Source organism: Motacilla alba, chromosome 17 (genome assembly GCF_015832195.1).
Source record: "Motacilla alba alba isolate MOTALB_02 chromosome 17, Motacilla_alba_V1.0_pri, whole genome shotgun sequence".
Lineage (NCBI taxonomy): Eukaryota > Metazoa > Chordata > Aves > Passeriformes > Motacillidae > Motacilla > Motacilla alba.
The window spans coordinates 2,062,550-2,084,203 of NC_052032.1; the positions used below are offsets into that span (position 1 = coordinate 2,062,550).

General features: G+C 51.1%; 1 protein-coding gene across 14 annotated transcripts in view; it reads left to right on the forward strand.

Annotated features, from left to right (window-relative positions):
- EHMT1 (euchromatic histone lysine methyltransferase 1) overlaps positions 1–21,654 on the forward strand; it is a 123,370-nt gene that overhangs the window by 69,809 nt on the left and 31,907 nt on the right. For 12 of the 14 annotated variants that reach the window (XM_038156000.1, XM_038155992.1, XM_038155990.1 and 9 more), the window contains 9 exons: positions 426–973; positions 3,507–3,548; positions 10,289–10,466; positions 11,813–11,949; positions 12,782–12,970; positions 13,624–13,704; positions 15,723–15,843; positions 17,622–17,753; positions 20,914–21,059. In XM_038156000.1, coding sequence (XP_038011928.1) covers positions 426–973; positions 3,507–3,548; positions 10,289–10,466; positions 11,813–11,949; positions 12,782–12,970; positions 13,624–13,704; positions 15,723–15,843; positions 17,622–17,753; positions 20,914–21,059 — 1,574 coding nt within the window. The remainder of the gene's footprint in view (positions 1–425; positions 974–3,506; positions 3,549–10,288; positions 10,467–11,812; positions 11,950–12,781; positions 12,971–13,623; positions 13,705–15,722; positions 15,844–17,621; positions 17,754–20,913; positions 21,060–21,654) is intronic. The other 2 variants (XM_038156003.1, XM_038155991.1) reach the window with 1 other exon arrangement.

Here is a 21,654-nt window from a genome sequence, read left to right on the forward strand (position 1 = left end):
TATGGTGCAATAAATGCAGTTATTGGAAAAGCCAGAGATAATATTTACCTTGAAAAAATCTATTGTTGGGAATAAATGGCCACATCTGCAGGTGAGGCGAGTGGGAGTAAGTGCACTGCTGTCACCTGGGCCACCCACCCCAAATGTCACCATGTGAGGATCCAGGAGGGCTGGGCAGGTGGGTGAGGAACAACCTGGCACTCAGTGCTGTGCTTTAGTTGATGTGGTGGTGGTTGATCCATGGTTGGATGATCTTGGAGGTCTTTCCCAGCCCTAAATATTCTGGGATTCTGTGATTTACATCAGGCAGGGCGCTGGAGGACAGGGTTGCTCTTCCACTGTGAGTAGCTGTACTTGGAGTACACCTTGGGACTTTCAACACCACTCGTGACCCTTTTCTCCTCTCTTCCTCCCTCTCCCTGCAGGGTTTAATGCCATGGCTGCAGATGAAAGCGCTACAGAAAAGCAAGTGGGGGAACCAAAAATGGCAGTAGACGGTGAAACCAACGGTTCCTGTGAGCACAGCGAGGGTGGGGGCCACCCAAACCCAGCGAAAAACACTCAGGACAACACGAAAGTGAGCCAGCAGGACTCTTCTACTAAATTAAATAGGATAGCAGAAAATGGCATTTCGGACAGCGAGCCTGGGAAGCAAAACCATCTGAAAGCAAATGACTTCACACAGACTTCTGTCACAGGGAGCAATGGATATATCCTAACCAAGCAGATGGCACAGGAGCAGCCTCTAAGGACTACCAGCTTTGCTTCTCTCACTGGCCATGCTGCAAAAACGCTGCCTGGAGGAGCAGGCAAAGGCAGGACTGTGGGCTCCTTTGCCCAGCTCCAAGCCACGATGCCAAGCAAGCTCGGGGAGGGCAGTAAGGACACGGATGCTAAAAAAGGCCCTGCTGCTAACGCTGAAGTCAAGGTCCACCGAGCACGGAAGACAATGCCTAAACCCACCCCCAGCCTGGTAATGTACCTGCCCAGCACAGAGCTGCTGCTGCTGCTGCTGCTGGGCTTGCTCTTGGCTTTCTCTGAGGGTCTGAGGGATACCTGGCTGCATGGCAGCACGTGGTGTTCAGAGCTTGCCTGCTGAGTGGATTGGTGGTTTTATATTTTTTAAACTTATTTATTTTTATTTATTTATTTATTTATTTATATTTTTTTCTCCCTCCAGACAGAGATGTTAAAGTAATTGGTCACATGGCCACCACCAGCTCCCATCCCCAATGTGTTTCTATATATATATATAATTGATCAATCGCCTCCTCCAACAGATCTGTGTGAGACACTAAATGGCCTTTCTCTCATGGCTCTATTGCTCATCAGCCTCTGCTGACATCCAGAGCTGCTTGTGAAACAAATTAGATTTTTTCTGAGGTCAACCCAAAGGAAATTAAGCATAGCATGTAAACTTGAGGCTCCTCCTAAGCTCAGAAGCTGTCAAGGAGCTGATCTGTGAGGCAGCTTGATTGCTTTGCTGTAGGAATCATTATAGGGCTAAAACAGATGATGTTTTCTCTCCATGTCATTGGGAAATGTTCTCTCCAGAATCCTTAGGGGTGGATTTACCATCACTTAATAAAGCAGAGCCCTGCTTTTTGGGTTTTTTTTGGAGGCATAAGGAAATGTCATTTGGTGCATTCATGTCATAGTGGGGAGGACAGAAATGGGCCTTTCTTTGTCATGGTTATTGATAAGTTTGGTTATTTTACTGGTTTTTTGCCAGAGGTAGGGAATAGGTTCTGCAACAGGCAGATCTCCACTATAAGCAGCTGGTTTTCATGCCTGTGATGCTTTATATGACCACAGTGAGCTGGATCCTCTCATTGTGCTGTGTCTGAGGGTGGAGGGAGACTGGCCTTTAGCTCAAGGGAAGGGTTGGCCATGGGAGTCATTCCCAGAAATGCATGGAACCTGCTGCAGCCTTGTCAAGGTCGGTGCAATGCATTGGTGCTGTGATCCAGCAGATCCACAGGGGCCCTCAGATGTCCCCTCATCTCAGCACAGCAGTGAGAGGTGTGAAGGGCTCAAAGCTGGGAGTCCCTGTGGTCTGGAGGAGGGAAAGAGAGAGAAAAAAGGGAAAAGAGAGGGTGGCACCTCGCCAGCCCCAGATGGGGAAAGGTCCTGTGGCTGTGGCACCACCTGTGCCTCCGGAAGCAGCTGGGAGTCCAAAGGGCACAGCAAGATCACAAACCTGTGGGCACCGGGCTTGGGAGAGGGGCAGAAGCCACAGCTGCCTGCCAGGATTTGCAGCCAGCCTCCCTGAGCACTCATTTCCCTCTGCCTTGCCCTGCTCTCACCCTGCCTGTGTCTCCTGGCTTGCCCAGGGAGCCCAGCTGCCATCCATCTCCCATCAAGGTGTCTCTTACCCAAGGAAGGCTTTGCAGCCCAAACTGCCTCCAGCCCCCTGGAGTGCACTCGAATTAGGCTGGGCAAACCCCCACACCCTGGTGGAATTTAGCAGAGAGAGATCCCGTGGGGCTGAGCAATTGAAAGAGGCGATTCCCTCCTAAAAGGCGACTGCTAGGTGGGGAGAGAGTGTTTCCCTCGTTTGTATTTTATGAGACATCAGAAGAATATTTACATTCAGCCCCTTGGGATTCAAGGTTTGTCTCTGGGAAGTGGTGTGTGGTGTTGGGGAGCTCTGGGAGTGCTGGGACAGCTCGCTGGCATGGGGCTGCTGATCCTTCTTTGCTCACACGACAAAACAGCTTCAAAAAACCAAAGCCTGCACTTGTTGGGCTGTTCTAGAAAGTACACAGCCTGTCCTCAGCTCCTCTGGGCATTTGTCTTGGGCTTAAAATAGGGAGAGAAGCAACATTCCCAGGAAGGGTGGTGAGAAGAGGCTGTTCCCATGTTCTCTGCTCAAGCCTCTGCAGCTGAATGGGAACCCAAGGTCTGATCTCAGTTCTGCAAGACAATAAAACATCTGTGTGTTCGGCCTTCCTGATAATTACTACCTCATTTTTCCCCATTGTCTCTGGAATTTACTATGCTATTTTCTTTGGAGCAGCAGAGTCCTTGCTAGCTGTCATCTTTCTGTCCCGATTATTTCTTTGTTGAGCTGCTTAGAGGAGGCTCCTCAGCTCAGAAGCTTTTCCCGTACCAACCTTCACACCTTCTCCCCTTCAAAACCTCCATGAATTCAGGTGCTGTATCCCAGGAAATAAATTGTGGAAATCACCCAGGAGCTGATATTACAGGCCACAGTAGTTTGCTTGGCTAGTATTTTTTAGGGCATTGTTGTTTTCTTGGTGAAACTGTTCTTGCAGAGCTGTTCTGCCCAGGAGGAGGAGGGGAGGAAGGTATTTTGCTGCCTGCAAAGTGTGAACATTTGTTCCCCCTGGCTCCTGCAGAAACCCACTGGGGCCAAGAAATTGTTTTCTGTAATCCAATAGGTGTCAGGGGACCTTGGTAACCTTTTCTTCCACATGTGAATTGGTCTCTGAAAGGAAGAAGAGAATTTTCTCACCAATTTAACCAGCTTTTTCTCTGTTTAGGAATTGCTTCCTGAATTGGGATCGAAGCTGAATCTGAAACAGGTGACAATTTTAATTGATGTTGTCGCATGTTAAGGTGGTTTTTGAGCAGAGAGCATCATTCCTGCTCCCCCTCTGAACAGAGCAGTAACACAAGCACTGCCCTTTTGGGAGAATCTTTCTTTCACTGCTAATCCATTTTACAGCCGTGTTAAGAACCCAGAAGTTTCCAGGGCCAGGCAGCAGACTGAAAGGCAAGTGTGTGTGTGTGCTGTGCTTGGAGAAGGCCTCTCCTGCTTGGGAGCAGCTGCTGAGCTGAACTTCAGTAAAACATAAGGGATAGAGGATGGTAAAGGTAGTGAGAGCATCCCAGAGTTACCTTTGGAGACAGGAGGAGCAGATGGATGAATTGGGAATCCCAGGTGTGTTTCCTTTCCTTGGTGACCACAAGGCTGGAGTTTGGAGTGTGTGTCTCTGGTGGTATTTTTTTACACTGTGCAGAGGACTGGGTCAGGAAATAGTGCTGAAAAAAAATCCTTTAAATGAGTGTTTTGGCCTGATTCACACCCAAGGTGCCAGGTGCCAGTTTAACAGGGGGAGACAGTGAGGACAGGGAGGAAGAGCTTGGAGCAGGAGATGCTTATGTAGGTCTTTCTACCAATGTTCATCAAACTAGTCCCTTAAGCAGCATTGCCATTAAATACCTGATGCCAGAGCTTTTAAACTGTCTCCTTTGTGGTGCTACTGTGCTGGCCTGGGCGGGGGCTGCTCTGCAGGAGCCTCTGGCCTGGAGAACATCCTGTGGCCATCTCTTGGGGCCAGGCAGGTGGCAGCCAGGGGATTGCAGGGGTCTGGGATTGCTCAGCAAGCTCTGACCCTCCCATGTGTAGGAAACAAAGCAAAAGGGCAGGGCCTCATGGGGGTGATGATAATGGGGATATTGTGTCCTTGGGGAGGACTTAGAAGGTCCATCCAGGACCCTCTCCGGAGAGGTACCCAGGTGTGCTCCACTGGACTGAAAGAGTGCAGTCTGTGTGTGTGAGCTTGGGCAGAGAAAGATATCATGGAATCACAGAATGTCCTGAGCTGGAGGGACCCACCAGGATCACCCAGCCCAGCCCCTGCCCTGCCCAGACCCCCCAGCAACCCCACCCTGGGCATCCCTGGCAGCGCTGGCCAAAGGCTCCTGGAGCTCTGGCAGCCTCGGGGCCGTGCCCATTCCCTGGGGAGCCTGGGCAGTGCCAGCACCCTCTGGGGGAAGAACCTTGCCCTGAGCTCCAGCCTGAGCTGCCCTGGCCCAGCCCCAGCTGTTCCCTGGCTGTTGCTATGATATTTTATGAAAATCTTCTATTAAGATTTTCTTCTCTTGAGAAGCTGAGAAGCTTCAGGAAAGAAATGTAAACAATAACTATTCACTATTATAAAATATAACAGGTGCATCTGTGATTAGTTCATATTAAGTATTTTTACTTATTAACCAGTCAAAGATACAAGTGAATCAAATTTTCTAATTAATCACAAACTTTTATTATTCATTCCTTTCTATTCTTATCCAACCTTCTAATAAATCCTTTCTCTCTATTCTTTTAATATAGTTTTAATATAACATTTTTAATATAATATATATCATAATATAATAAATCAATCTTCTAAAACATAAAATCAAAATTCTCATCTCTTCCCTCATCCTAAAACCCCTACAAATCCCACACCTGGCTCCTGTCCCTGTCCCAGAGCAGAGATGGGAGCTGCCCCTCGGGAGGAGCTGCAGCCCCGGGGAGCTCTGCCCTCACTCTGCTCCAGCTGGACAATCCCAGAGCCCTCAGCTGCTCCTCACGGGCCCCTCCAGACCCTGCCCCGTCTTCCCTGATGGGAAACCTCCTTCAGGAGTGACAGTGCTGCCACTGGGCTCCTTAAGCAGAGGGGTTTCTGTAGAGGAACTGAGAGTGGAGGCTGTTGTGCAGTACATTTAACCTGACACTCAACTGCTGCTGGAGGCGGCCGTGCTGGCTGGAGGTGCTGCCCCAGCTCTGACCACAGCCCACAGAAATAACGGCCCTGGCCCCAGCAGAGGGGTTTGGTAACCTCAGGAGCCCTGGTGGCACATCTGCCCTGGGCTCCCTGTTTCGTTTTGACTGATGTGTGACGCTCCCTTGCCTTGGGGCAGTTTGGTGCAGGAGGGGACAGGGATGAGATCCACACCCCTGAGTGCTCTGCTCCAGAAAAACGTTGAGTGCAGGATTGGGGCCTCATCTTCAGCTCAGGCTGCCTGGCTGCCTAAATCATGTTTTTATGTAGGTATGTGACTGCATTCAGATCAGTGCAATTGTAATCAAGTCACAGTGGAATCCCCCCTCTAATTGGCACATATTAATCAGCAGATGAAAGGTGGCTCAGCCTTGCAGCTGGTCTGATCTAGACTAAGACCAGAGCCTTGCAGGTTTGTTACTCCAAGGTGAGGCTTGATCAGGCTGCTGAAATTCAGCAGTGAAAAACACAATCCTGCAGCAGCAGAGAAAAGGCAGAGCAGCACCACTACAACTCCTACAGGCACTATCATCTGCTTGTGATCAATTTTTTATAGCAGACTGATATTTCTTGCTTAACCACCACTCACCAGTTGTTAGAGGCAGATCCCCCTGGGAGCTGCTGCTTTGTGCTCTTCAAAGGCAGAGCCTTGGTACAAATCTCCTGACCCTGTTCCTGATGGATGGAGAGGCAGAGCTGCTCCCTGGCAGCTGCCCTATGGCAGTGCTGCTCAGCTCACTCCTCCTGCCCCGTTGGCTCTGCTTTGCAGCTCCTTGTGTGCTGGAGATGAGAGTCCTGCAAAGCACAGAACTAAGGGAGCCCATAATCTCAGCCTGAGGTGGTTTCAGGCATCAAGACCCTTCTGCAGTGCTTTGAGCTGCCCTGCTGCCAGGCAGGACCTGTGCCTGTGTCCTTCCACCAACACTGTGGTGTCTCTCCCACCTTGCTGGTTTTAGTGATGGAAAGACCCTTTAAATGCTGGGCAGTGGGGAAAATGTCATGTGGAGTTTATAGAGCCAACAGGAGGGTCCATTACTGAGGTTGGTTTGTTCTGTAGTTTTGCTTTGAGGGGAAAAAAAACCAAAACAACAGGATATTCTGTCTTTTGCCATTTTAATAACTTCCCCCTGCTGCTGTCAGGGACTTCTGTGCCAATAATAGAAATGTGGTTGATCCCATTAAAATGTAGACAGCACTTGAGTTTAATTTTTGTAAACACATCAAATATCGTGTTCTTGCCCCAATCTAAGCAGTTTTCTTGGCTGCATTTCTCACAGTGGGGCTGCACATAGTGGTGGTCCCATTTTTGCTGCTTCCAGGCACAACCATTGCTGGAAATGTTGGAATATCTGCCCACCTTCTTCACTGTTCCTTACACGAAGTTGTGACTTTCCAGTCCTTTGCATAGGATGAGCTGATACCACCTGAGAAGCTGCAAGAAATGAAGATGTTGGAGTAGTTGCAGTTTCTTTTTCTCTCTCAGTTATGGTCCTTTCTTGGCCTCCAGTGGCTCACAACATGTGACCACAAGGGAGCCCAAACTGCATCCTGGAGTTTCCTTTGCATGGCATTCTGCTCCCAGTGCTTCTCTGTTTAATAAGAATAGCAAAGAGGTGATTGTTGAATGTAGCTGAGAACCAGGAAAGGTGGTGAGAAAACTGACTTAAAAATTTGTGCTGATCCTTTTTATTACAATCCTTAGATGTAATATTTTTATAAACACAAGAAACCTCTTCACCCCTTTCTGGGAATTCTTGTTTTTTTACCATTGCTGCACATGTCTCCAAGTAAATCTTTATTGCATGAGACTCAATTTGATTTTAAAAAACTTTTAGCATAATTGCCATGAAAAAGTCACATTTAGCAGTTGTCATGCAGCCTGTTGAAGATTTTAAATTTATTTCTGTGTCATAATTACAGAGGCAGAAAAAACCCCCAAGCTAAAAACATAATACTTCTAATTAAAAAATTGGATTGTATTCTTCCAAGCAGCCTGGCATGGCCTGAGTGTGAATTCCTGGTGTTTGGAAGTAACAGCACCTTTTATCAGAGACCAGTTGCAAAACCTGCACTTAAAGGACACAAAATGCAACCCTTATTTACACTTGTGTCAGATCTGCCTGTCCCAAGCTCATTTTTCTAATTTTAAGTTAGAAGTGGAAAGCTTTGGATATATCAGGGGATGTGGGAATTCTCAGAATAATTGTGTAACCAAGAGTTACTGTTAACCTTTAGATCTATAAACTCAGGACTTTTAAGAGGTATAAATAGTATTGTTGAGACTATTCTTGGCATACTGTGCCCTGCACTCCTGACGTGCATTTTTTAAGGGGTAGAACAACTGGGAGCAGACTCAGGAGTGATCCAGAAAATGATCCTATGGCCACTTAATTTGCTCATTCTATTAAAATCACTGAAGAGAAAGTTAAAAAAGAAAAAAAAAGTTGGTCATACTCCATAAGTATCTCCCGGGAGTGAGAGGTTCTGATGAGACAGGGCTTTTTAATTTAGTTGCAAAAACATAATGCATTTAATTATTTGACAGTGAGAGCAATTAAGCATTGGAACAACATATCAAAGGCTGTGGTGGATTTGTCGTCTTTGAAATCGTTAATCCAAGACTTGCTGCCCTTTTAGAAAAGCTGTGGCAATTGAGCCATAAGTTATGGGCTTGATGCAGGAATCATTGGCACTTTGATGGCCTTTTGCTGTGGGTCATTTCTGATTATCATTAGGGCTTTGCTGGGCCTGCCTCTGCCAGCACCACACACGTGGCACAGCCTAATTAGGGGAATCAGCCTCTTCCCCGTTTGTCCCCAAGGTCACATTGCTGGAGAGCAGTGGCTGGGGCTGCCTGTCTGAACCTGAGTGCTTTTATTGCTTCCTGCTTTTTATTCCAGCCTTGCTTCTGCCTGCATTCCTCTTTCTGTTTGGGTTTTTCAGCTGTTGCTTCACAAGTCCTGTAAAGAAGAGTTCTCTGCAAGTGGAGCAGCACTTAAACCTTAGAATCATGGAATGGTTTGGGTTGGAGAGGACCTTAAAGATCATCCCATCCCACCCCTGCCATGGCAGGGACACCTCCCACTGTCCCAGGCTGCTCCCAGCCCCAATGTCCAGCCTGACCTTGGGCACTGCCAGGGATCAGGGACAGCCCCAGCTGCTCTGGGCACCCTGTGCCAGGGCCTGCCCACCCTCCCAGGGAACAATCCCATCCCAATATCCCATCTAACCCCACTCTTTTTCAGTGTGAAGCTGTTCCCCTTGTCCTGGCACTCTGTGCCCTTGTGAAGAGTCTCTTTCTCGTAGCTCCTTCAGGTACTGGAAGGCCACAGTGGGGTCTCCTCAGAGCCCTCTCTTTTGCAGGCTGAGCAATCCCAGTTCTCCCACTCTTTCCTTGTGTTCTGCTGCTTATTCTCGTGTTTTCCTGGAGCAGCTGTGCCAGACCTGCCTGCTGCCCTGCTGGGTAGGTGGGATAAATCAGAGGGCAAATCCAGGGTAAAGTGGCCCAGCAGAGGCAGCTTTCACCCCAGTGTCTGCTGACTCTGTGGCAGAGAAGGATAAGCGGGGACTTTGTTTCATGTTTCTCCATGTGTTTCTGATCTCACCAGGTACCTCCTTGCTGGGCTGGGACAGGAAAATGTTTCAGTGAACTGGACTAAGGGGCCTTGCCTGACCTTGGCTTCCCTTTGCCACACTTGACACAAAAGGCACAGGAATAAAAGCACCATCAAACCAAGCCATGACTGTTCAAAGAATAAACACAGATGGAAAAAAAGGAACACAAAACACAGTCTGGACCTCTCTGTCTGAGGCTTTTAGGGTACATAAAATGGAGTTAGACACACAGGAAGGAGATTGTTTCCTAAATTACAGGAGGAAAACATTGAAGTAACATCAAAAGCTGAGAAATGGCACTGAGGGGTATGGCTGAGTGGTGGACTTGGCACTGCTGGGTTAATGGTTGGACTTGGTGACCTTAAATGTTTTGTCCAGCCTAAATGATTCTTTGTGGAGCTGTAGGAACCCTTCTTTCATAACCAGAGGTGCAGGATTTGACTTTGTCTTGGGTACAGGCTCAGATCAGAGCAGGTGTGAGGGGCTGTGGTGCTTGGGAGGGGCTGCAGGAGCAACTACAAAATCCCCTTGGTTTGTAGTAGGAGCCTGGGGCCTGGAATAGCAGCAGCTGGAGTGGGAGCACGGGGTTAAGGGGAGCTTGGACAGCTCTCTGTAGATGCACCTCAGTGTCACAAACACTGCTTTGGCTGTGGTTGTTGTGTGCTGGGCTAGAGGGGGGAGCCTTTGCTGAGGCTCAGTGGTGCCAAGTGCTGTCCAAGAGGAAAATCCCTTTCCTTTGCTGCCTGCTCCTCTACAACAGCTCTGCAGGGGTGTTGCTGAGCATGCTTGGTGTGTTGTTGAGCATGTTGCTGAGCATGCTTGGTGTGACAGGGAGTAAGTGCTGTGGTTGAGTTGGTTCCTCTTCTCCAGAGCCACCCCGAGCTGTGTAAACAGGGTCTGCTCCTTGTCATTACCTCTGCGAGGTCACCTGTCACCTGCACAGCCTTCAGCCCGGGGGGAGTCACTCAGCCAGGCTGGCAGGGTTTGGGCAAAGCCCCCTGACCTGCTGGAGGAGGGGCTGTGTGCTCCTGCTGGGAATGTGCTCCTGCCTTCAGATGAAAGGGATTTTGGTTGACAGAAAGGAATTAAATTAATTTCCTAATTTTTAAAAATTACTTCTTCAATACAAAAACTCCATTTAACTGCCTTTTGTTTTCCAGCATGCAAGTAAAGACCCCAAAGATGGGAGAGACAGCAGAGATCAGAAGGAATCCAAGGAGAAGGAGTTTGAGAACATGCTGGACTTCGTGAAGCCGTTGTCGTTGCCCTCTCTCCCGGGCCTTCACCAGTCACTACCTCAGAACCAGAGCTATGTGGCCACCACCAAGTCACAGACAGGTAAAAAGGGAAGGGCTGGAGTGTTGGAGCTCTGAGCAGCTCCCACCTCCCAAACCTTTGTGTGGGGCTGAGAGGGAGATGAGGAGATTAACAAGGATTAAAACCTCTGGTAGTACCTTTTTGCCACTCAGGCTCCTCCAAGGTTCCCTTCCCTTTTTTCTACTAAAAGCTTTTCTTAGAGGGGACACTTTGATCCCTTTTTCCTCTGGGATGTTCTGAAGAGATTTCTATCAGTTCTGTAGGGCTTTGAATATCTCCACAGCTGCTTACCAAGAATTACAGCCTTATAAATAAAATTAATTTGGTTCACAGAATTTTTTAGCAGTCTCTTCATAAATTCTGGTGAAATTTCATTACCGTGGAAAATGAAGGAAAGGAACAGGCTGTGCAAGCACAAACAATAACAGCGGTGCTGAAGCTGGCTGTTCCTAAAAGAGCCTGCACCGAGCACCATTCTGCTGTGCACTCACCTAACTCAGCAGCGGGCAGGGAGCTGTGATGTCTGGTTTGATTAGAAGGCCAAGAGGGAGACTTAACAAATTAAGACCAAATCAAAGCAGTGAAAGGAATCAAAAAGACTTCCAGAGTAGGTGTGAAATGAGGTTAAATGGCAACCAGCTCTTTATGTAAGGTGCCTTTTCCCTGTGTGTTCTTCAGTTACTGTCAGATGGCTTCCATTGTCAGTTGGTATTGTTGGCCTTGCAGTCTCAATTTGAGCAATTGGATTCTATTCAGCCTCCTACAACACCAGCAGCACTGCCAAATGCAGGATAATTTAAGGATTTGATGCTGTGTGTGCTGATGGAGGGGCCAGAAGGAGTGTGCAGAGGGCACTCAGAGTTTGGGCAGCTCTGCAGCCCTGGCAGGAAGCTGTCTGTGTGTCTGCACATCCGTGTGTGTCATCTTCTGCTTGACTTGTAAATAAATCTGTTGGAGTGGGAAGTTTTCCCAGGTCGTGCCCTCAGGTGTGATTTCATAGAATCACAGAAGGTTTGGGTTGGAAGGGACCTTAAATCCCATCCAGTGCCACCCCTGCCATGGGCAGGGACACCTTCCACTGTCCCAGGCTGCTCCAAGCCCTGTCCAGCCTGGCCTTGGGCACTGCCAGGGATCCAGGGGCAGCCCCAGCTGCTCTGGGCACCCTGTGCCAGGGCCTGCCCACCCTCCCAGGGAACAATTCCTTCCCAAATCCCATCCAACCCTGCCCTCTGGCAGTGGAAAGCCATTCCCCTTGTCCTGGCACTCCAGGCCTTTGTCCAAAGTCCCTCTCCTGTGCAGCCCCTGCTCTCTCTCCCTTCTTGTCATTCCTGAGCAAACGTTGGGTTCCTTGTGCTTCTCTTTTCCAGCTGCTGCAGTATCTCGGAAGAAAAAACGGAGAATGGGAACCTATAGCCTGGTTCCCAAGAAAAAGACCAAAGTGTTAAAACAGAGAACAATGATAGAGATGTTCAAGAGCATAACTCATTCCTCTGTGGGTGCCAAGGTAAGGGCAGCACTGAGCCCACTGCATATGTTTGTTGTCACTTATGTGTCCCTTTTTTTGGACACCAAAGCCATGTGGAGGTGCAGGGATGTGCTGGCCTGTTGGGGTGAACATCTTCCTTTCTGAGTCTCCTCTTCCCTCTGGCAGCAGCTTCCTGCCCAGAGCAGCCTTGCTCCTTTGGGAATGACTGTTCCAGAGGGGCTGTTCAGATACCAGCTCCTAACCAAACATTTTCCAGAGGGACTGTTCAGATACCAGCTCCTAACCAAACATTTTCCAATGAATGTTCCCCTTCTGTCCTGTGAATCCTGGGCAACTGGAGAGATTTCAAGGATGCCCCTTTTTGTTTTGGTCCTCAAGGTGTCGTGCTGCTGCTTGAGGCTGTACAGAAAAACACTTGGTTACTTATAAAAGTTTAGACATGGACTCACTCCTGATGAAATTCTGCTTTTGCTGCGACCTGTGCTCTGAAGTTTTGGGCTTAGAATTCAAGGAGAACAGTGCTGGGATTTCAAGGAGTGATATGAAAACCCCAATGTGATGTAACTTCCCTTTCCATTCCCTAGAAACCTTCCTGCATCCCTGGTGGAGCTGCCCCTTCATGCTGGAATGGGGTTCTCCTCCCCTAAACATGGTGCAACCACGTGAGTCTGGAATGACTCCCTGTGGTCCCCAGGTCCAACAGGGCGAGGTGACACATGGCAGGAGCTCTGGGGGGACACAGAGCCAGCTTTAGGGCTCCAAGCACAGAGGAGAATCTGGGGTGGATCCAGCTGCTCTGTCCCAGGAATTGATGTTGCCTTTGTGTCTCGTGTGCTTGGGCGACTTCCAGAGTGACAAGGAGCTGGGGGATGGCAGCCCCCACGTGAACGGGGAAAGCATAGATGTGGACTCTGAGGAGGAGGACTCGGATGAGTTGGAAGAGGAAGATGATCATGGAGCAGATCAGGCAGCCATGTTCCCTGTGGATGACAACAGGACCTCCAAGGACAGCGCGTCTGACGCAGACAACGCCAGGAAGGTGATTCCTGTGCCCTGAGCAGGGCCTGAGGAGCAGGATGGGGTAGCAGGGATAGGAGGGGCATGGATTGAAGCCATTTCTAGGGGTTTTTTCACCTGCAAGATGACAGAAGGATCAGCAATGGTAGAGAGACCCTTTGTGACCGTTTCCTGCTTTCCTTTCCACCTCTGAGGGTCTCCTCACCTCCCCCCCCAGTTCCAGCCCTACACAGTTCTGGGATCCACTCTGCTGAACCCCCACCATGTGTAGTTCTGGGATTCCCTGAAGCAATAGGAGACATCTTCCCAATCTTGCTTGCAAAGCACTAAAATAATCTAATCGCTTTTTTCCCCCCAAATTTTGATACACAGTACAGGCATGAGGCTGGTTTGGGATTATCAAAGAAGTTGAAATTTAGCTGGAAAACTTTATTCTGGAGTAGATTTTTTTTTTCTCCCTCTGTCATCCCCGCAGATGTTCCACGATGTGGTTGGAGCTCATTGAGCTCAGTGCATGTGCAGGCTGGGGCTGGGGCTGGGGTGCTCTGATGTGTGTGGGGCGCAGCAGGATGGTGGGGATGCTCTGCTGGGATCACCGGGCTGGAGGGGGATGCTCTGTTTTGGGAGACCCGACCTGACTGACCCATTCTGTTCCTGGGCAAATGGTGGCTGCAGATCGATGATGGCGAGTCTGAGGAAGAGCAAGAGTCTGTAGAATCAGGGGAGGAGGAGGAGGATGGAGACGAGTCTGATTTGGTAAGCTGGGCTGCTAAATGTGTTTTTCAGCCCGTGGCCTGTTGATAATAATTTTTCCCCTTTGCACTGCTGCCAGAAAGAGAGAGAGAGAGAGCAAAGCCAAAGTGGTGCAGTTTCAAGTCTCCTTGACAAAACTCATTCTCTGAAACCACCCACACACAGAGTATTGTTTTCCACAAGGTGCTTAACCCTGATCCGTGGCACAATTAATTACTTTCTGATGCTAACTAATGGGCTTTTGTTGTTTTCAACGAGGTGTTGACTGCTTTTAATCATTTGAATGTTAGCAGAGGTGTTTAAGGGTGCCTGAGTTCCTCAGATGCACAGTTGGCACTTGGTAGGAGCCAGCAAGGTTTTCTCACCAACCCCGATCTGATGTGGGGTTGTTCCCAGTTCCACTGGCCCAGCCCACAGCCTACATTCACTGTTCCTGGTGAGCAGCTCTTACCAGGGAGACAAACAGCACTCCGACAGACAGACACTCTCCCTGGGACCTTGGTCGTACAGCACCAGGTCAGGACTTTCAGCAGCTGCTGGGGATTTCTACTTTTTATTTTTAGACTGTTGGTGAAGAGAACCTGGTGATACTTTAATTTAGATTGTTCGTTGAATGTGTCTGTCTGCCTCCTTCCCCTTTCCTTGAAAACTGTCCTTCCACAGCCTCTCAAGCTGAGGAGCCAGCATTTCAGGCACCCAACTCTTCAGAAGGAGCTGAGAAAATTCTTGATGTGTTGAGCTGAAGGTGGAATCATGCTCACAAAGCACATCAAGTGAATCCCTGAAGCTCTTTAGGGTCTTGTTGCCCGTGCTCTGACGCTGCAGCAGCCCAGGAGGGGCAGGGGCTGTGCAGCCTGGCTCTGCTTTGGGAGGCTCAGGCCAGTCTGTTGTGTTAGCCCACACCAAGGCTTGGGCTGGCACTCACATCCAAACTCCCGGGTGGGATCTCCACATCCTGCACAGAGGTTGGAGCTCTGCTGAGTCACTCAGCTCCCAGACAGCACTGCCTCACACACAAACATCTCCCCCACGAGCAGAGTGCTGCAGCTGGGGTAGAGCCACGTGCTGGGCCCACACTCAGGGATTTTGGGGCAGCACAGACACCCTGGAGAGCCAGGGCTCAGCTCCACATGTTCCCTCACTGGGACAGCAGGGTCTGGCACAGCTGCCTGTAGAGGTAGAGCCTGATCCAACTGCTGGTAGTGGTACCAGGAGGAAAACCTCCAAGGCTTTGCTGGCAGCTGGATAAGCATCAGGAGCTGACAGTTTCAGTCTGAACATGAATTTTATGATTGATGCATTAAATGCTGGCAGGGTTGGGGTGCCTGATTCCTGTTCTGATGTTGACTTTGAAACCCCACCCCAGACAACTGAATTTTTTGAAACCAAAACCCAAAGTCTGTTGAGATTCGTACGTGTGGCTGAGTATTTGCTGCATGATTGGTCTGTGCTGCCCTGTGCCTGGCTCAGGGAGGGAGCTGCTATGCTGCTGTGGAGTTCAGTTCCCCTGGGTCCACTCCAGCTCTCCAGGTGGCCCTTCAAGTGCAAAGTGGGTTTTTTTGTGGAGAAACATGAATATTTGAGTTTGAAAACCCAACTGCCAGAGTTCAAGAAGCGTTGGGAAAACCCTCTGAGGCACAGGGTGGGGTGTTTGTGCAGGACCAGGAGCTGGACTTCGTGCTCTTTGTGGGTCCCTCACAGCTCAGGATATTCTGTGATTCTACAGTTATTTTTTGGGAGAAGCTGGAAGTGTGCATGTGCCTGCCCACTTGCAGTGCTGCTCATGAACGTGGTGTGAGGGCCTCCATGGAAGAGAAAGTGCAGCCTGCCCTGCTGAACTGACAGGAAATCCACCCACACGTGTGCCTGAGCTTCCTTTTCAGTGCAATAAAGGCATCTCAGCACCCCTTGGTTTCAAAGCCCTGGTCCTTCTCATACAGCTCAGCTGGGTGAGGGCTGTTCCACAAAGGGACCCTGGTGCCACCATGCCTGACGTGCACGTGGCCTCTCTGCTTCCTCAGAGCTCGGAGTCCAGTGTCAAGAAGAAGCTGCTGAAGAGGAAAGGGAAGACAGACAGTCCATGGCTGAAACCCACCCGCAAGAGGAGGCGGAGGAATAAAAAGAAACAAGGAGGTGTGCTAGGTAATTAATGGGGTTTTGTTCCTAAATTGCACCCCAGGGAGCCTTCCAGGAGCAGGGGGAAGGACCTGAGGCCTGTAAGTCTGCAGAGCTCACTCTTCCTTCCCAAGGCTGGGCTGTGTGATGAGCCAGGCTGTGAACTTGCCCCTCACTGGCAGGAGCTGCTGGTGTCACTGTCACAGCAGCACTTGTGGCTTTGTCTTTGGAATGCTGGAGGAGTTTTATTTTGTTCACCAATCCCTTTATTTTAGAGTATCCAAAGAGGCCTCGTGGGGCTTACAAAAAGGAGGAAGAGGAATTGTATATTGGGAGATAGTGACAGGATAAGGGGCAATGGCTTCAGACTGAAAGACAGGAAATTGATGTTATCTGTACAGGAGAAATTGTTCACTCTGAGGGTGCTGAGGCCCTGGCACAGGGTGCCCAGAGCAGCTGGGGCTGCCCCTGGATCCTTGGAAGTGCCCAAGGCCAGGCTGGGCAGGGCTTGGAGCAGCTGGGACAGTGGAAGGTGTCCCTGCCCTTGGCAGGGGTTGGAATGGGATGGGCTTTAAGGTCCCTTTCAGCCCAAAGCAGCTTGGGATTGTGTGACATGTGTCTATGTGGACTCCTGTCCCATGAGCTCCAGGGAGCATGTTTAGATACAAAAGGAAAGAAAGAACCACCCTGGAGTGATGCTCCATTGCTTTTGCGTGGGTGCTTGTGCAGCTGAATGGAATGTGCAGCTTGGCTTTGCTCCTTGTGGAAGAGCCACAATGTTTGGAAGGAGCTGCCTCGGGCCCATCCCAAGTGTGGGTGTTGTTCAAGGTCCCTCTTGTTTGTCCTGAGTCACTGAGCACCAAAGAAGATCTCAGTGAGCTCTGTTGAGAGGTGAGAGGTGAGGAGAAGCAGTTTGTGATGCTTCTTCCTTGGGAAAGGTAACAACATGGGAGAGATAAGGTGGACAGTGCAGCTGTGCCTCCAGCCTCATTCTAGGGAGTCATACATGCACTGCCACCAAAGGGTTTATTTTTATTCTTCTGGGTTTGCTAATTCAGTGCAAAAAGGTCATTTTTGTATCAGCAGCTTTTTGGTACTTCTGGGTGAATTGGCCATTTTTCATGCCCTGCTCAGTGCCTGGGCTCTGTCACTCACCTGGCTCGCTCCTCTTCCTCCCAGGATGCCGTAGGGACCCTTGATCCCTGTCACAGCAGAAATCTAATTCTGCATTTCACATGCAGGCTGGTTTTCTGCCCCTTCAGTAAGGGTGGGAGCTGGTCTGGCAGGGTAACCAAACTCTCTTGGCCAAGCTGGACTGGCAGAAGCAAAGCAGGAAAGTGAAGCCAAGGGAGTGCAGAGACACTCAGTTCCCTGTCCCACAATCTCTTCCCAGCAGCAGCTCTGCTCACTTGCAGGCAGAACTTGACTTGTTTGGGTTTCCCCTCCCACTCAGCTGGATGTCACCTGTCTCATCCTCCTGAGGAGCAGTTGGCTCTGCCTGGCCAGCGTGTACCTGAGCCCTGTGCAGCAGGCTGGGGGTGCTCAAGCCATGGGTCATCCCATGTGCCTTGAACTCGTCTCATTTATTCCCTTTTCTTGTTCCCTGCCTGGATGGAGGTGGCAGCTCAGTGTGAGCAGAGCAGTGCCCGGCCGTGCCCAGATGTGGTGGTGGCACATTCCGTGTGCTCTGCCCCCATGGTTCCCACAGGGAGCCAGCACAGCCCGGGCTCGAGGCACGGCCTCACAGCCATGGGGTGGCTTTGCCTGTCTGGGGGGGTCTGTGTGAATGCCCTGTTCCCATCCAGGTGCTGAAGCCTACAAACCCTCGCTGGGCAGCAGGGAGGGCCCCAGCCAGGACAACAGCATGGAGTACATGGAGGTGTCCCTGGATTCCCTGGACCTCCGGGTGAAGGGGATCCTGTCCTCACCAGCGGGAGGTGAGCGCTGGGGCTGGGCTGGGGTTGGGTTTGGGGTTGGAGCTGGGGTTGGGGATGAGTTGGAGGTGGGGATTGGGCTGGGGTCGAGGTTCGGGTTGGGGTTGGGATTGGGGCTGGATTTGGGGTCAGGGCTGGTTTTGTGGCTGGGTTTGGGGTCAGGGCTGGGTTTGGGGTCTGGTTTGAATTTGAATGTGGAGCCAGGTTTGGGACTGTGTTTGGGGGGTCAAGTTTGGGGTCGGGGTTGTGTTTAGAGTCAGGTTTGGGGTCGGGTTTGGGGTCCCTTTGTTCCGCGGGTGGCGCCGTGCGGGGCCCCGACTGCCCCCTGGCGGCCACAGAGCGCGCAGAGCAACGCCAATGGGGCGGGATCGGGATCGGGATTAGCGATCGGGATGGGCTGGGGGCTAGAGATCGGGATGGGATGGGGGCTAGAGATCGGGATGGGATGGGGGCTAGAGATCGGGATGGGATGGGGGTTAGAGATCGGGATGGGATGGGGGCTAGAGATCGGGATGGGATGGGGGCTAGAGATCGGGATGGGATGGGGGCTAGAGATCGGGATGGGATGGGAACTAGGGATCGGGATGGGATGGGGGTTAGAGATCGGGATGGGATGGGGGTTAGAGATCGGGATGGGATGGGGGTTAGAGATCGGGATGGGCTGGGGGCTAGAGATCGGGATGGGCTGGGGGCTAGAGATCGGGATGGGATGGGAACTAGGGATCGGGATGGGATGGGGGTTAGAGATCGGGATGGGATGGGGGTTAGAGATCGGGATGGGATGGGGGCTAGAGATCGGGATGGGCTGGGGGCTAGAGATCGGGATGGGATGGGAACTAGGGATCGGGATGGGATGGGGGTTAGAGATCGGGATGGGATGGGGGCTAGAGATCGGGATGGGATGGGGGCTAGAGATCGGGATGGGATGGGAACTAGGGATCGGGATGGGATGGGGGTTAGAGATCGGGATGGGATGGGGGTTAGAGATCGGGATGGGATGGGAACTAGGGATCGGGATGGGATGGGGGTTAGGGATCAGGATGATGGGGAGGATAGGGCTGGAGCAGGGATTAGTGTTGGGATAGGGATGGGGATGAGGATGAGGATAGGGATGAGGATAGATAGTGGGGCTGGGTTGGGGATGAGGATAGATATGGGGCTGGGTTGGGAATAAGGATAGATATGGGGCTGGGTTGGGGGTGAGGATAGATATGAGGTGGGTTGGGAATAAGGATGGATATGGGGCTGGGTTGGGGGTGAGGATGACGACAGGCTGAGATAGGAATGCAGCTGGGATGAGAATGAGGAGGGGATGGGAATGGGGCTGGGCTAAGGGTGAGCATGAGGATGGGGATGGGGCTGGGATGGGGATGAGTGTAGGGATGGGGCTGGGATAGAAATAGGGATGGATTTGGAATGGGGGTGAGGCTGGGGATGTGGGTGAGGGTAGGGAGGGTGCTGGGATGGAATGAGGCTGTAGATGGGATCCCAGTTCCAGTGAGGCACGCTAGCTCAGGAATACTCTCACCAAGGGTCCAAGGTGAGAGCCAGCCCTCCTGTCCCACTCGGCAGCTCTCCTCCATTCCCTGAAATATGCTAATTCAGCATCCTCCCAGAATTGCTGCCACTGGATTCCCTCAGGAATGGCTCGTTCAGCCTGGGAAGGGGAGGGGCTGGTGCTGGGCCCTGGGTGCTGAGCCCCAGCTGCTGCTCCCAGTGCTGAACTCTCCTCAGACCCAGCATCCCCTGGCTGGATCCTCCCATCTGTCCCCACTGCTGCCTCAAAGCTTGTCTGGCTCCTTTGATAGAGGCACTTCAAAGAGAGGGTGGGAGCTTTCCCCACCAAGGGAGGGTCAGGAGGGATGAGGGATGCTTTCACCACAGCCTCTGGATGTCAAACAGATTAGGGAAGTGACAGCTCGGAAGGCGAGGAATGAGCTTTGTGATTTGTGCTTCCAGAGAAAACTCTTAAACCTTTAAGATCTTGACAGGATTTTACATGAAAACAGCAAGGACTGTCCCTGGCCTTGTATGTTTTGAAATATCCCTTTGCTGGGCTTGGGCTTGCAACTTGTTGGCTCGAGGAGTTCCTGATGGGATGAAAGGGGCTTGTGCTTGCTGGCAGGGTCAGAGCCACGGGCAGGGTGCTCTGGGGGAAGGCTGCCATTGCCAGGGCAGCTGAGGAGGAATCTCCCCCAGCGATGAAGTTAAGCCTGCAAAACCTCACAGCAAGAGAACTCTCCATTCCCATTCAAACGCTTGAGAAACAGCAGCAAGCTTCCTTCCAGTGTGAGTCAATCCCACAGCAGTGGGCAGGACAAGCTTGGGATGAAAGCTTCAGGGTGAGCCAGCCCAAAGCCCAAAGGATTCTGTGCTGCAAACCTTGCAGAGATGGTTTGGTGCAGGCCTGCAGGAGGAGGGTAGGACTGCAATCCCCTTGTCACTAGGCCAGTGTTTGGCAATCCTGGGTAACCCAGTGATGGATTTCAATCCAGAGGAACCACAGGAATATTCCCACAGTGACCCCTCTCAAAAGCCCTCCTCTGCCTTTCCACAGGTTTGTAAATGTTCAGCATCTGAGAGGAGATGAGGAAAAGGCAAGAACATTGGAGCATCTTGCTGCTTTCTTTTCCCTGGTTTGTTCTCTTTCCAAAATAAATAATTTGTGGTTGGCTGACACCAAACAGTCCCAGGAATTTTGTTTTCCCATCTGTGTAATAAGCCTTTGCAAATAGGAGTTTGTGCTTTCCTGATCATCTCTATTTATCACTCCACTGCCTATTCAAATTTCCAGCTCTGGGTGGTTTCCTACAAATTTCCTGGTGCCAGAGCCCAGTGTTGTGGGGAGGGGAGAGAGGCTGATAAAAACCTGCACCTCATTGCTTGGCCTTTTTGAGGTTTTCTCAGAATAAACTGATGAACTTATTAATCACTCTTGATTTCAGCACAGTCAGCTGAGTGTGGCTGGACTTGGAAAAGTGCAGGAGGCTTTTGCAAACTCCAGCTGGTGTAAAAGGGTCTCTCTTACAGGATGCTGCTGAAGCCTGGAGAGCATTTCAGGACATGGAATGGGAAGATGTCACAGGGCATGGCTGGTGCTGATGGACTGAATCCTTTCTCCTGGCAGAGAACTGGAGTTAATTCACTGGTTTCTGTGCCCCAGGTCTCTCCAATGGCCCTGAAGCCATGGAAGTGGATGGTCTGCAGGAAGTGCCCCTGTGCAGCTGTCGAATGGAAACCCCCAAAAGCAGAGAGATCACCACGTTAGCCAACAACCAGTGCATGGCCACGGAGAGCGTGGACAACGAGGTAGGAGCCTGTCCTTTAGCTCCCCACAGCCTTTCTTGCTGAGGACAAGGCCAGAAAGAGTGACAGACTGTGCCAGGAGCACGTGTGGGGTCACGCAGGGGCTCTGGGCCTGCTAGACCGGGCCCCACTGGTGTGAGGAATGGCAGGGCCCGTGTCCCCCTTGCTCAGCTGAGGGCCCCAGCACTCTGGGCCTGTCCCAGCACTGGGGTGAGGCCCCTGGGAAGGGAGCAGCTCTGTGTCTGCACTGGGGTGAGGCTCTGGGTGGCTCTCTCGGGCTTGTCCTGGCCTGTGTGGCTGGATCTGGTTGATGCAACATTCACACTTCAGGCCAAATGGGCTCAGATACAGGAACCTGCACAGAGGGACAAAATCCACTCAAGGATTGGAGCTGCTTTCCCTTGACTACGAAGGAACTGCTGCAAACCTTTCTGTGGCCAGGTGTTGAGTTCAGGAGCTTGGCATGGCCTCTGCTGCCCCAGCCTTTCTCTCTCCTCCTTTCTTTCTGTCCCAAAGCTTCCATGTCCTGGCAGCCGTGCAGCCCCAGGTCTGCCAGCCTGACAGGCATTGCACTCGATGCCTTTGGGTCACAGCTAGG